Source organism: Anticarsia gemmatalis, chromosome 20 (assembly GCF_050436995.1).
Source record: "Anticarsia gemmatalis isolate Benzon Research Colony breed Stoneville strain chromosome 20, ilAntGemm2 primary, whole genome shotgun sequence".
Classification (NCBI taxonomy): domain Eukaryota; kingdom Metazoa; phylum Arthropoda; class Insecta; order Lepidoptera; family Erebidae; genus Anticarsia; species Anticarsia gemmatalis.
The window spans coordinates 7514764-7527973 of record NC_134764.1 but is presented as its reverse complement, the minus strand read 5'-3'; the positions used below and the strand labels follow the sequence as shown (position 1 = coordinate 7527973).

The 13210-nt window shown below is 33.6% G+C and overlaps 3 protein-coding genes across 4 annotated transcripts in view; 1 reads left to right on the top strand and 2 right to left on the bottom strand.

Moving 5' to 3' along the window:
• Positions 1-150: 150 nt before the first annotated feature.
• Positions 151-13210, bottom strand: part of LOC142981920 (zinc finger HIT domain-containing protein 2) — a 24332-nt gene continuing 11272 nt past the window's right edge. The window contains exons 1-4 of one of the 2 annotated variants that reach the window (XM_076128065.1): positions 2036-2231; positions 1430-1958; positions 901-1104; positions 151-493 (exon numbers count right to left, since the gene is read on the bottom strand). In XM_076128065.1, the coding sequence (XP_075984180.1) occupies positions 167-493; positions 901-1104; positions 1430-1958; positions 2036-2082 (1107 nt within the window). In that variant the 5' untranslated portion in view covers positions 2083-2231 and the 3' untranslated portion in view covers positions 151-166. Of the gene's footprint in view, positions 494-900; positions 1105-1429; positions 1959-2035; positions 2232-13210 lie in introns of those variants that run through there. The other variant, XM_076128066.1, reaches the window with a different exon arrangement.
• Positions 2434-3980, top strand: slx1 (structure-specific endonuclease subunit SLX1). Its single transcript, XM_076128069.1, has 4 exons — positions 2434-2732; positions 2867-2918; positions 3019-3210; positions 3553-3980. The coding sequence occupies exons 1-4, from the start codon at positions 2554-2556 to the stop codon at positions 3952-3954; spliced, it is 825 nt and encodes a 274-aa protein (XP_075984184.1). The 5' UTR covers positions 2434-2553; the 3' UTR covers positions 3955-3980.
• Positions 8751-10548, bottom strand: LOC142981821 (uncharacterized). Its single transcript, XM_076127942.1, has one exon. The coding sequence runs from the start codon at positions 10261-10263 to the stop codon at positions 9964-9966; it is 300 nt and encodes a 99-aa protein (XP_075984057.1). The 5' UTR covers positions 10264-10548; the 3' UTR covers positions 8751-9963.

Here is a 13210-nt window from a genome sequence, read left to right as displayed (position 1 = left end):
ACTTATTATAATATAGTAATTATTGGATTTATTTGAAAGACTAACTTTTGAAAGAAAGGCTTAGTTTTTTTTTAAATAACGAGAAGTAAAGTAAAAATATGTAAATGTGATTAAAAGCAAACCAAGTGAAGTAAATAAAAAAAGGCCACAATTGAACAATAGGAATTTATTCAAAATCCATATTGAAGCTTTCAATATAAGACAAATAGTATTCAACCTTCTTGATACTTTTCTTCACTTTGCTTACATCTAAACTGGGCAAATGTTTCTTTTCGTGTTCCGGGAATTTTCTAGAAAAGTCCGTCTTTACAGTCACACTGGATGGTTTTGATACTTTCTCTTGTGATTTTGCTTTGGAAAGTATTTGGTGTAGATGTGAAAGAGCTGCTTTGCAGTAATATTTGCTGTTCTCTTCACTTGGTCCTCTTATTACCAAGAATAAGTCCTTCTTCATTACTTCTAGACTTGCTTCATCAGTTTGTATTAGTTCACTCTGAAACAAGTAGGGTCAAAATCAAATAGGCTAATTAGGTTATCTACTGAACAGCACATAACACTAACAATGAACAACTGTGGTTTATTCATGAAAAGTAAAAGTAAGTCACTAGCTATAACAAGTTGTTGTACTGAATGAACATACTCTGCTTGACACAGTTTATGAATTTAATAAATCTTTCAGTTTAGTACAGTTCCAGGGAAAATGAGTCCTGTTGATGATGCCCTCAAAAATGTCAAGTACCCATAAGTGGTGGTCACATATGAAGAAATGACTAATTTTAAACAAAATAAAAGACATTTGTGATCATTATAGCAAATGGCGATTTTAGATACTGCCCTCCCCATAGATAAATTCGTGATATAATATATAGGTACATGTTGTATAGTGTTTTAAGATCATACCTGTAAACATTTCTGCACAACAGACTCAACAGCAATTGCAGGTTCTTCAAAGTTAGTATTAGAGTCCAAATTATCACAAATATTCAGGAAACATATTGTTCCTTCAACTGGTTCAACATCTCCGTTAAAATACCTTGCGATAAATACGTAAGATGCTAGAACATTTGTGATGTTGTTCTTTATGGCTGGTGATGGTTTCACAGACTGAAAAGTAGAAAAATATACTTACTCTTCGTTAATTATTAAGAGTACTAGAGTACCTAGTATGTGGTTATATGGATATCAATTTGAGTAGAAGATAATTGAGATACTTATAACCACTTGAGATGGCAGCTATTGTTACTTGTGAAGATGATATTCAATTCAATTCAGTGTATTTTGTGATACTAATTGTGCACTTGTAATGCTAATGGTATCAAAAAATTCATTTAATAAAAAATGAGTATGACACAGTGAAAACCTCCTCCTTAATGCAGTAGGTTACAATTAACATGAATAAGTACACAGGACATAAGTGTTCAATACTTACAGTCAAAGACTCAAACTTTGGCACACTTTTCAACACTGGACATTTCTTCAAAGCTTCATCATCTGTACCACCATCAGTCACTTCCTCAACCAACTTCGTTTCTCTATGGTACATCCACCACGGTTCCCATTGTGGCAATATCGACCCCACATCACCCTGATTCAGTAACGCTTCAAACTCATTCCGTTCATCTTCTGTCAAAGCATTCCAAACAGCATCTGCATCGTCGAGATTTAAACCTTTTATTCGTTCTTCCAGACCTATTTCGTTTCCATCATCAGAATCAACATCATCATATTCAACTAAATCGTCTATGTCTATGTTATCTTCGTCCTGCATCCGTTTCAATATGTCTATCATTTTGTTCTTAGATTCATCGTCAGCGTTGTGGGACATGAGTTCGTTGCTCACGCATTCGCGGTAAAAACTCTCCGAGCATTGTATGTGTCTTTCTGATTTGTAGCAGTCTAGTGAACAGTAAAATACTTCGCAGCGAGGGCAGCAGTATTTGCTTGGCTTTTCGTCGCAACTGTAAAGAATATTACAAAAATAGGAGTGTTGTTGTTTAAAAACAATAGAATCGTCGGAATGTTTATTGGTACTTACAGGCCGCAGGTGTTTTGGTTTATCTTTGAAGATTTTTCGTCAGACATTGTAGGGCATTGAGTGATACTTTTGATATAAAAATGTTTTTAATTTATATAAAGTTTGATACGACTAACGAATAAACATTCCCGGCAGCAAAGCGTATCAGCTGATTGTTTTTGATTTATTTGAGGTTAGTATTTTGACAAACGCAAACGTTTAGTTATGAAATATAAAGTTTTATGTTGTGTATTTTGGCAATATTCCACAAACGATTACGCTCACGGATATTCTAAATTAGTCTAAATTTTGGTTATCGTATAAAATAATGTCTTTTTAAAATAGTATGTTTTATATTTTGAAATTCAACAATGATAGTGCATGAAATTAAAACAAATCATTAGAATATCAAAACGAAACTGTCAAAAATTGTAAACACTTGTCGAGTGAGTTTGAGTTGGGTCAAGTGTTTGAAAATGAAACAACTTTGAATAATTTATCACATTTTAATTTTAGTTCTTATAGGAAGTAAATTAAACATGTCCGAAGTAGAAGTAGTGGAAGATTTCTTCGGCGTATATTTACTGTACTGTTTAAATCCTAAATACAAAGGCCGGACCTATATCGGTTATACGCGGGACCCAAACAGACGAATTATGCAGCATAACAGAGGAACGTGGGCTGGTGGTGCTTATAGAACTAATAATAAAGGTCCCTGGTAAGCAAAAATTTCTACCTGTTTAAGGCATGACAAAGTAATGTATATTTTTACACTTCTTTAAAAGTATCTATATAGTAGGTATATATAGGTATCTACAAATGATTAAACTTACCATAATTTCATATTTTTAGGAAAATGGTGATGATAGTTCATGGGTTTCCTAATAATATATCTGCTCTAAGAGTAAGTATGAGTTTACTTAAATAAATATAGTTCTGAAAGTATAAAAAAAGTTATATGAGTAGGTATCTAATATATGATTTACGATTTACTTTTTTTCTAGTTTGAATGGGCCTGGCAAAACCCAACAACAACAGTGAGACTGAAACACTTGAACTTGAAGAAGATCCCAAGAAAAGAGACAGAATTCAAGTTCAAACTGAGGGTGTTATGTGAGATGCTCAGAGTAGGACCCTGGTGCAGATTACCACTAGTTATAAGATGGCTGGAAGAACAATACAGGGAGGAATTTCCTGTAAGATATAACAACATTTTTGTTTGACATTTTTTTACCATGCATTCTTACATTTTAATTTTTAAGTAGGTACTTTAGTAGGTAGGTACTTTGTATTCTAATACCACTAAATACTCATGGTATTCTCATACTGCTATCCAAATTCTTTCTGAGCTATTGAAAATGGAAGTCAAGTATTTTGTTAAAGGGAAGACATGTTTTCATGTTTGATTCTTGATCAGGTATTGTGTAAATATTATACATTCCTATTATCTTGGGTGTCATAGGCCACTCTGAACACACTTGTTATTTATTATGAGAGTGAAATGCTCTTTCAGTCAATGATAACCTATTTTATTTCAGATTGAAAGAGCACCGCCAGGCCACATGACAATAGTCCAAGGAGCAGTCAAAAGTAAAAATCTGAAGCCAAGTACTTCTCTCTCCACAAATGAAGAATGCCTCTTATGTTCAAACTACATAACAGATGGTCAAGCAAAACTAACATGTTTGAATTCTAACTGTCAACTTATTTCCCATATAACCTGTTTAGCAGATATCTTTTTGACTTCCGGAGAATATGTCCCTATTGAAGGGACATGCCCTTTTTGTAATACTAAGATAAAATGGGGAGATTTGATTAGGAAGATGAGGGGCTGCTTCCAGGGAGCAGAAGAATGTGTCAGTGATGAGTCTAGTGAAGAAGTTGATAAAGAATTTGTAGATCATCCTTCTTGGTTTTTAGATTGTGATGATGATTTATGACGAATTATATTGCTGCTATTATTTATCTGTTGTCATTAATTTATTAACTAGTACGAATTTACTCCCTAAGTACGTTTTTCAGCAACTTTTGGATTTACTTTAAAATAGCCCATGTTTGATTCTGGTTCCTCAACTATCTACATAGTAAATTTCATTGATATTGGTACAGCTTTCTAGCCGTGAAATCATATCATATTCTCCATATCCCAGCGACCTTAAAAAGAATACTGACTTGTTGCTTACTTAAAAGTGTTGTAGTTTAGTGAGTACAATTTAATATAGTCGCATAACCACTACATAAGATAATAAAAAAATACATTTTTCACAAAATTCCCATACCAATTTGAATCCTTCTCCCATCTTGTAAGGTGTATATTATTATAATTTTGTACTCAAACGGCGTGCGTTTTCGCCGGTATCGCCTAGGGTCAACGCATGCAACTGATTGCATTCGTTACAGCCGGCCGAGAGACATGCGGTCAAACACGCATGCATGTTGATTTGGGAAAGCATGTGCAATGTTTGCGTGCAACAATAGGTACGGTTTAAGTGTGTCGTGGGTTCGATTTCATGTTGAGTTAAACATGTTTATTTCCCGAATAATAATGAATTCCGTTTGCAAAGGAAATTGGGATAAAACGGCACTGTAACTACTGCATCAATATCCATAGTCTTTTTGAACTTTTTTGATTACCCACATTGAGCTACCTACTTACCCAAGAACAACTCATGCTCACCACTCTTAATTGCAATATCTTCATAACTGCTATAATATAAACTCTTCAGAATAATACTTTGGGCCAATCAAAGTAATGAAGCGTTTGTAATGAATTGATAAACTATTATTATTAAATCATTACATCAATACCATTAAATCATAGTCTGATAACAAGTTAGCAATCCTACTTACTTAACGTCGACGAATAACTTAATTTGAAACCAATAAATCTAGGTACTAACATAAGATTTACGACCAATTCAAAATACTTACAAACATCATAAGGTAAATGCACCAGTAATGGACAGTTTAAGAGCAAATTCCTGGAATTTGCGAAGTTACACTTATGTAGTGAAAGAAATAGTAATGAAACTACTTCAAATGTAAAATATTGTCCTTAATCTACAATTCTGATGTGTTACGCGTGAGATACTGCAATTGGTTTTAATATAATTAGCAAACAAAAAACAGCTGTTTTTTCACCAGTCATGGACAGTAAAAAACCAGTTATGGACATCCAGTAATAAACATTACCCAGTAATGGACACCCAGTAACAAACATTACCCAGTTATAGACACCCAGTAATGAACATGAACCTGGTCGCAGACACCTAGGAAATTGTGAATCTAAGATTATTGTCAAGTAGCACAGAATCGCAATAATTCAAATGAAAATAAAATGCAACGGAATTTTTAATGTTATTTATTTTTAATTAACTTTTAAATTAATATTTATGCTTAAATATATATAATATTCCGTTTGTCACATTGACATTAAGTAATTTGCACACTTACTCTTACATTATCTCTTGCTGCACATAAATTTTGAGGAACACGTTCAGCCATCGTGGCATGTTGTTTCATAAACGCGGAAAACTATTTTTTGCCGGGTCTGTTGTCAGTGAAAGGGGTTTCTTGGTTTTTGTCGACTATTATACGCTGGACACTGTCCAATAAATCTTCTTTTGTTACGGGGATATGTTTTTCCATCATGTGCTTAATCCAAACTTCCAAAATGTCTTCTTTTTCTTTAGTTAAAACGGTGCGGGGTCCCATTGGGCACTCGATGGGACTTTTACCCGTAACTTTATTGTGCGATGTTATTCTAGGTACATCGAATTTTTTGGCTGCATGGGATATTTTCTAGCCTTTTTGATAGCTTCAATAGCCTTGCCCATTTATTCAGGCGTATAATTTTTTTTTGGGCGCCATTTCTTTGAACAAAAAATCTTGTCTTACAAACATTTTATATCAATGTCCATGACTGGATTTCTATGAAATATCCAATAATGGACAAATGCGTCCATTACTGGTACACGTCAGCATTTTTATAATTTTCAAATAGCCTATAGTAGAGAACAACAATGAGAGTAAAATTAGTTAATAATCTAATGACACAACAATAAAAATAAGTTTCGACATTTGTCCATTACTGGTAATATTCAATTTTAGTATTCCAGTTATAAACATCAACAAAATATCAACAATCATAACCTCTCTGGAATAACAATTCTGCACGTTTGATAAGTTAATTTCATGGCTAACGCAACAAAAAAAACAAAGTCTGATTAAAACAAAGCAAAAATAAATATAACAATTTATGTAACTGTCTACTTACTGCACTAACAATTTCCTTTATAAAAACGGCTATATGAATTTTTAGACGATTCGACACTGTTTACATCACGCCATCTTATATCCAAAAGACTGATTTCTATGAAATTTCAAACGATGACAGCTTGATGTCTATATTATATGGCACAGTGTTGTCAAGATCAAAAACTTGTTCATGTCCTTATTCTAGACGGTTTATTTTTTTTTCGTCCAATACTGGTTCCTTGTCCATTACTGGTGCATTTACCTTACAACCGTTTTTTCAATACAAGAGACAAGTACCTACCTACCGTCTACCTTTTGTAATTGCAAATTAGTTTTATACCTGAGTGCACAAGATCAGATAATTTAATAAGCCGGCACTGTGATCTTACATGCAGATCGCGATTAATCGCTACTGTTGTCTGCTATCTGATTGAAGACTGAAATAATTTGCATTCACAGACACTTTTCTCTTCGATATTGTTATAATGAACGAAGATTTTATAATAAAAAGTTTCGGTGCACTTGTTCTTCATTTTTAAAAAGACAGCTCTCGTACTGAAAATTGTTCTTGCGTAGCGGGGATTTTCACAAACATAGAATCAACGGACACAAAGTACAATCAGACTCATAACAACAATTTGTGGATCACATAAATACCTAGTTTCTCCGTGTATGCATCAAACCACGACCGCCCAACGCAATGGTGATGGCGTGGCGACCACCTTAACCACTGCGCCTTGGAGGTCGTCAAATTAACCTTACCTAAGCACGAGAAAAGTATAATATCTACAGAGATAATATTGTAGATTTTTTGTTGTTTCTGAAATCAAAACCAATTTTACGCGTGGACCAATTCTACTGATTATTTTTGTGTTGTATTTGTTATTATTAGTAGAAGGTTCTTACGGAAAAAATATTCAGAAAATCTTTCAGAAATATTGAAAAATAGACATCTAATTTTGCATATTTTAGGCGGTACGACGTTCGCCGGGCAGCTAGTTTATAATAGATAAATTTAACCCATTACTGTCCCACTGCTGGGCATGGGTCTCCTCCCGTAATGAGGGAGGGGTTAGGCCTTGAGTCATATGCATATAGGCATGCCCTAAATAAATGTTGTACCTAAACATTTTTTTTAGGCATGCAAGATTTCCTCACGATGTTTTCTTTCACCGTTGGAGCATGTGATAATATTTCTAATATACTTCGAAATGTCAATGGTGTGTTCCCTTGGGTTCGAACCAGCAACCACTTGCGTGGTAGGTGCCAACTTAAACCACTCGGCTATTTAGGCGAGGCGTTCATATTTAGGTGACTAAAATCATAATCTAAGTACGTACCTAACCTAGATAGTGATTCTGGTCATCATTACCCATGATAATTTACGACTATGAAAAAGAAAATTGATATTAGCATATCACTGACCTTAATCTTCAGAATGCGACTCCCAAGTGGCACTGTTTGTTATGAGTCACCTGCATACTGTCGGTATATCGTCGCTTTACATCAAGCCAAGTAAATACTAAGGTTGCCAGTTCCAGGCTAATCATTTTCTGGACATTTCTGGTGCCACGAGCGGAATAAGAGTTTTGGTTTTCGGTGTCTGAGGCGAGACTACACTAGCCCCGGTTTGTGAGGTAGGTACATGTAGCAGATTATATAGTACATTCAATAGCGTTTAAACTCATATTAACAACGCTGTTGAATAGATAAACTAACGCTAAATGTACCTCAGAAACCGAGGGTAAATAGGAATGACCCGAAGTATCGTAACCTTGTATAAAAACGAGTATTTTTTCGTTCCGGGACAGCAGAGTAAAATTACTGGACACGGGACAACACGCAAAATCCCGGGATAATCCCGGAAATCCCGGCCACCTGGTAACCCTAGTCCATACTGTCGCTACCGGCGTTGCGCTTTGCTTTACACTACGTATAGCAAAGTGATTAAGATTGGTATCAAGTGATGGTTATCATCCCATAACATTGAACACACTACGCTTGGTGGTCTTAAAGTAAGGCAGTAAAATGGGACATTTAGGATTGAATTTAACAGCCGTCAGATCGATATTTAAGGTTAAGCTACGCTTGTCGAGGTTGTTCTGTGGATGGGTGACCATCTTAAACATATCGAAAACCTCCGTGTTTCGGAAGGCACGTTAAATGGTGGGTCGCGGTTCTCCGGAGTCCAACATAGTTGGAAGAAATACTGGGCCGATTTACCTAAGTGCTTACTTTTTTAACAAAAACTTATTCTTACTAGCTATGTTAATTATTAGGTATCTACCTACAGAATATTATGCACGTAGGTAGGTTTAGAAAATTGCACTATTTGTTACTAGTATGGTAAAACACCTGCATGCAATCGTCATGGCATTTTTAGAATAACTGTAGTTAATACCTACATACTCTGATTTACTAGAACCATTGCAATATAGATAAAAAGAAGTATTTATTTGCTATGAATGAAACAACAAAATAAAATGTGATAATAGAAGTATATTTACATGTAATCGTAAGTGAATTTAATTAAATACATTTATTATTATTTATTCATCTACCAGGTACGACGTTAATAAAAATATACTTAAGTAATAAATACAATATAATCGATAAAGATTCAAATTCCTGCTAAAAAGTATTAATAAGGAAACATTTCAAATATTATTATGTCAAAAAAATACAATAAAAATCGCCACAACAGATGAATAAAATTATAGAAAACATACGTTTATAACATTCAAATATTAGGTCGGGAGAAAAGTTTTTTCGCGTTATAGTATGTAATGAACTTGTAATAAAATCTTTTCTCTACACAAAAAAGCTCGATATTTGGGTACCTCACGAGCTCACTGAAAGAAACCTAATGAACCGTGTACTCATTTGTGATTCTTGAAGCCAGAGATTTTATTACAAGTTCATACATACTATAATGCGAAAATACTGTTTCCCCGACTTAATAATACATTTTATGTTACATAAAAATGCCTATGTAAGTAAGTATACAAAAATTCAGTCGAATATATTATTAAACCTAAGTTGTAGAAGACATCTATTAATCACTCATCATTCCATAAATAAAGTAGATTTATAAACGGCTCATTCAGGCTGCAAAACATTAGTAAACATGCTGTTAAATCAAATAAAAAAGCAATTTATTGTAAATCAGTGTTTATACAAATTCAGTACCTATATTTATTAATTTCAACATTTAATTAAAATATGAAAATTATATACTCGCACGATGTATTTGATATGTTTTAGAATAAATTGCAAATAATATGACAAGTAAATTATATTAGTTAAGCCTGAATACACGTTATAGTATTTAGTTACGATTTAATTTCAAGAGGAAAAAAAACAAAAATTTTATTATTTTACATTGCAAGAAAATATTTAAAAAATGCATAAAATATGGAGTAACTATTAAGTAGAATAGAATAGAATTTAGTATTTTTTTGTCATTTCCGTACTCAAAGGTAGAGTTTGCCGTTCGAACGTCTAACCGTAATAATTATCCACTATATGTCAATTAAACTAATCTTATAGTTAAAAATAAATTATTACGCACCTAATTATTATTAAATATGGTAAATTTAACAACGATTTAATAAATATTTTATAGGGAAGAATACATTACTGAGTAAATGCAAATTATTTGGTATCAAAACATCCTCGAGAAACACTTAAATCTAATAATCGTCAAAGAAATCTTCACCGTCGTCATCATCAAAGTCATCATCATCATCAGCTCCGGGTGGAACAAACGCACCGTTCATCACTTCACCAATGGGTTCTTCGAAACCCAACACCTTCGCGAACCCATACACTAGTCTCATCACCACAAGCCTCGTAAAGTCAACAGGAGTCGTCTCTTTCCTCTGCAGTGTCAGCTGCTTATCCGTCGGATAATCCTTAATCTTCCTCCTTCTCATCTCACAAGGCGACAGCAACAAAAATACCGCGAAAACCACAAAATACACACGCGCCATTTTAATCTATTTTCCCGCCGAATTAACTGTCAAATGTTCGAACGCGTTCACTTTTAAATGGAATCGAATTTATACTTTTTTAAAAATTATTGCATAGTGTTGTTTTTGGCCGACTTGCGTGTTGAAAAGTGAAGAGGCAACTAACGGAATGTTGGCGCACGAGCGAGTGACGGTGGCGGTGTGTTGCCGATACTATTGTATGTCATGCCAATGAGTATATGGATAACTGTCTTAAAAGTCGCGACGTCCGATCGCAAAGAACCGTTTACAGTTAGTTAAGCATATTGGGCCGGTGAAAAGGAATCTGATTGCGCGTTTTTTCCTTCATTTACGCATAATTTATGCTATCATATTTACTTGTTACTTATGACAGTGCTTTGCCGGATGTAGACAATTGTTGACAATTTAATTGCTTGTTTTTACAGCTCGTTAGACTTTGTCGACTTCAAATCATAATTTTAAAGTTTAATCAGTTTCCGATGTCCGGCAACTCCAAACACGTATTAATTGCTACTAGATTTATTACTTAACTTGCAGTCATTTACACATTTACCGAATAGGATATTCAAAACCTAATGGTAGATATAAAGTCCATAATAAAACTATGAACAGGCGAAATCAACTCTACCAAGAATGAGTTCTTCTACTTGTTTTTTAGCAAAGAATCGTACGACAATAGACACGTGGTTACCTACTTAGAACTATGTAGGTCTTTAAGTGGCAAAGATCATGACACGACTTAGAACGCGACGCCTAGATTTGCGCAAACCTCACGCATTCTAAGAACTACGGCAAAAAGTTGTTGATTTTAAACATTTCCGTCTCGAAAGGCGCTTTAAACGTGTGCTCCAGTTCTCATAATTAGGTTTCACACGCGGATTTGGCCATTTTGAAAGGAAATCCGGTACATGGTAACGGAAGATATGTTCGAAAGGACTTGCGAGAAAGTCTCGTGGTATGTAAAACTGGTAATTGATCGAAAGTGCAACAAGTTGCGTTCTCCTTGAATGTTGTATGCGTTCACAATTATGGACTAACTATCATTCATCGGTAAAAACTTCGGGGCCAGTTTCCATGATAAGTGTCGAATAAGCTATCCGACAGATAAATGTATAAAAATTACTGACGAAAATCCACGTGATTAGTTAACTGGGACTTATTCAGAAGTATTGAAACCGGAGCTAAGTATGCAAAGACTTATAAAAAAAACTTTAGAATAATAGATAGCATGCAACGTTTATATTAATGTTAGGTGAAAAAGATGCAGGAAATTATATCATTTTATAAGTGTTTTTGCGGACCGGTAATTCCCAATTTCTACTTCTCGGTAAAAAACGCCTTTAATTTCTATAACTGTGTATGTTCTATCATCAACGGAATAGTAAAGTACATTAATCATTAAAAAATTAGACCAACTTTGACATAAGACGAATGCCAATCATAAATAATTCAAAAAGTATGTCTATTTTAATTACATACTTAATCACTGTACTTATTGGTACATACACTACATACGATTATTTAAAACGCAACTTACCTATGCCTACGACTTTATTGCGATGAAATAATCTGCGAGATATCCTAATTCCATCATCAATTAAGAAGTAAAAAGTTTGAATTTTTATATTGCTGCAGTTCATTTTACTCTCAGTCTAGCAGTTTCATAGAATACCCCTCACAAACAAACATAACTTATCTCTACAACTATAAATTTCTTGCTTTATCTTGTATAAATAAACATACCTACATACATACAAGAAGTTAGACATACATACAGACATACAAGTATTAAATTTAATAAATACTTTCAAGAAATTAGGACACCCTTTACAAGAAAACGACTGCTATTAACGGTTGTAATGTTATAATTAATGTTACTATTAACTTTAAATTAGCGTGTTGCTTTTTGAACTACATACGCTAAATAATGTGTAGATATTTTAAAACTAAGTGCTATATGAAACGGGCCTATTATTTTGAATCAGTGTTTTCCTAGATAATTTATTTACTGGCATCCCATGAGCTTTTTACCAAGAAAAAACAGCGTATGTAAAGGGTATAGATCCACCCATTTATTGCCAGAGTTTGGCTAAAAGTGTTTGTGCGTTTTCGGAATTACACTTTTTTTTTAAATCAGGAAAATAAATTAGAGAAATTTTGGCATTTTAGGATGATGATACCAGAAATTTGAAAGTCCTTCCCACTGTAAAAGTTCTTCTCCTTCGATTTGGAAGAAGACCCTAGCCCAGCAGCTGTGCTGACACTGAATTTTGTCTAAAACTGTGATAATCTTCATTATTCTTTAAACGTTTTAAGTAGTTTGTGATTATAAAATGCTAATAGTAAATATGATTGGCACGAACCGCTAATATTTATTATGCAGCGCAATTACATTGAAGAAAGAAAAATATTTACGCCGTATTTACATCATTAAGGTCGAACTACACATTAACGTTTAAGAAAAACGTCTTTAAAAAATAAAAAAGTTTTTTTTTTAAGTAATAGTTTTAGAATGTGAATAGCCTCTATTACTATAAACAAAAAAATATACATGGATTATTAAAAGCAAGCTTCTGCCCACGACTTCACCTGCGTAAATGGATTTGTCGCGGTATAAAGTTATGTTAATCCAGATTATATGCTGTTTATGTAGGTACCTATTGTCATCAAAATCTGTTTAGCTCTTAATTCTAGTGTGATTGAATAACAAATTTTCATAATAATATCCAAACTTTTGCATTTATAATATTAATATAGTATACATTACTTAAGTAAACCTCTGAAAGTTTTTATATACGTTTTTTGGTTCCAAACTTTAACAATAGATGGCCTCTTTCTCCGTTCTAACTTTATTGAATTAATATAATTATAATATTATGTTGAATTATTTGTCCTATATAAAGATTGCTCACGTAAAACATTATCTATCAAACAATGTCAGTCTCAT

Excerpts from the sequence above, each read along its gene's own strand:
- slx1 (XM_076128069.1), top strand. The coding sequence starts at position 2,554 with ATGTCCGAAGTAGAAGTAGTGGAAGATTTCTTCGGCGTATATTTACTG. Across the intron at positions 2,919-3,018 it reads ATAATATATCTGCTCTAAGA|TTTGAATGGGCCTGGCAAAA; the intron begins GTAAGTATGAGT and ends CTTTTTTTCTAG. Across the intron at positions 3,211-3,552 it reads AATACAGGGAGGAATTTCCT|ATTGAAAGAGCACCGCCAGG; the intron begins GTAAGATATAAC and ends ATTTTATTTCAG.
- LOC142981821 (XM_076127942.1), bottom strand. The coding sequence starts at position 10,263 with ATGGCGCGTGTGTATTTTGTGGTTTTCGCGGTATTTTTGTTGCTGTCG.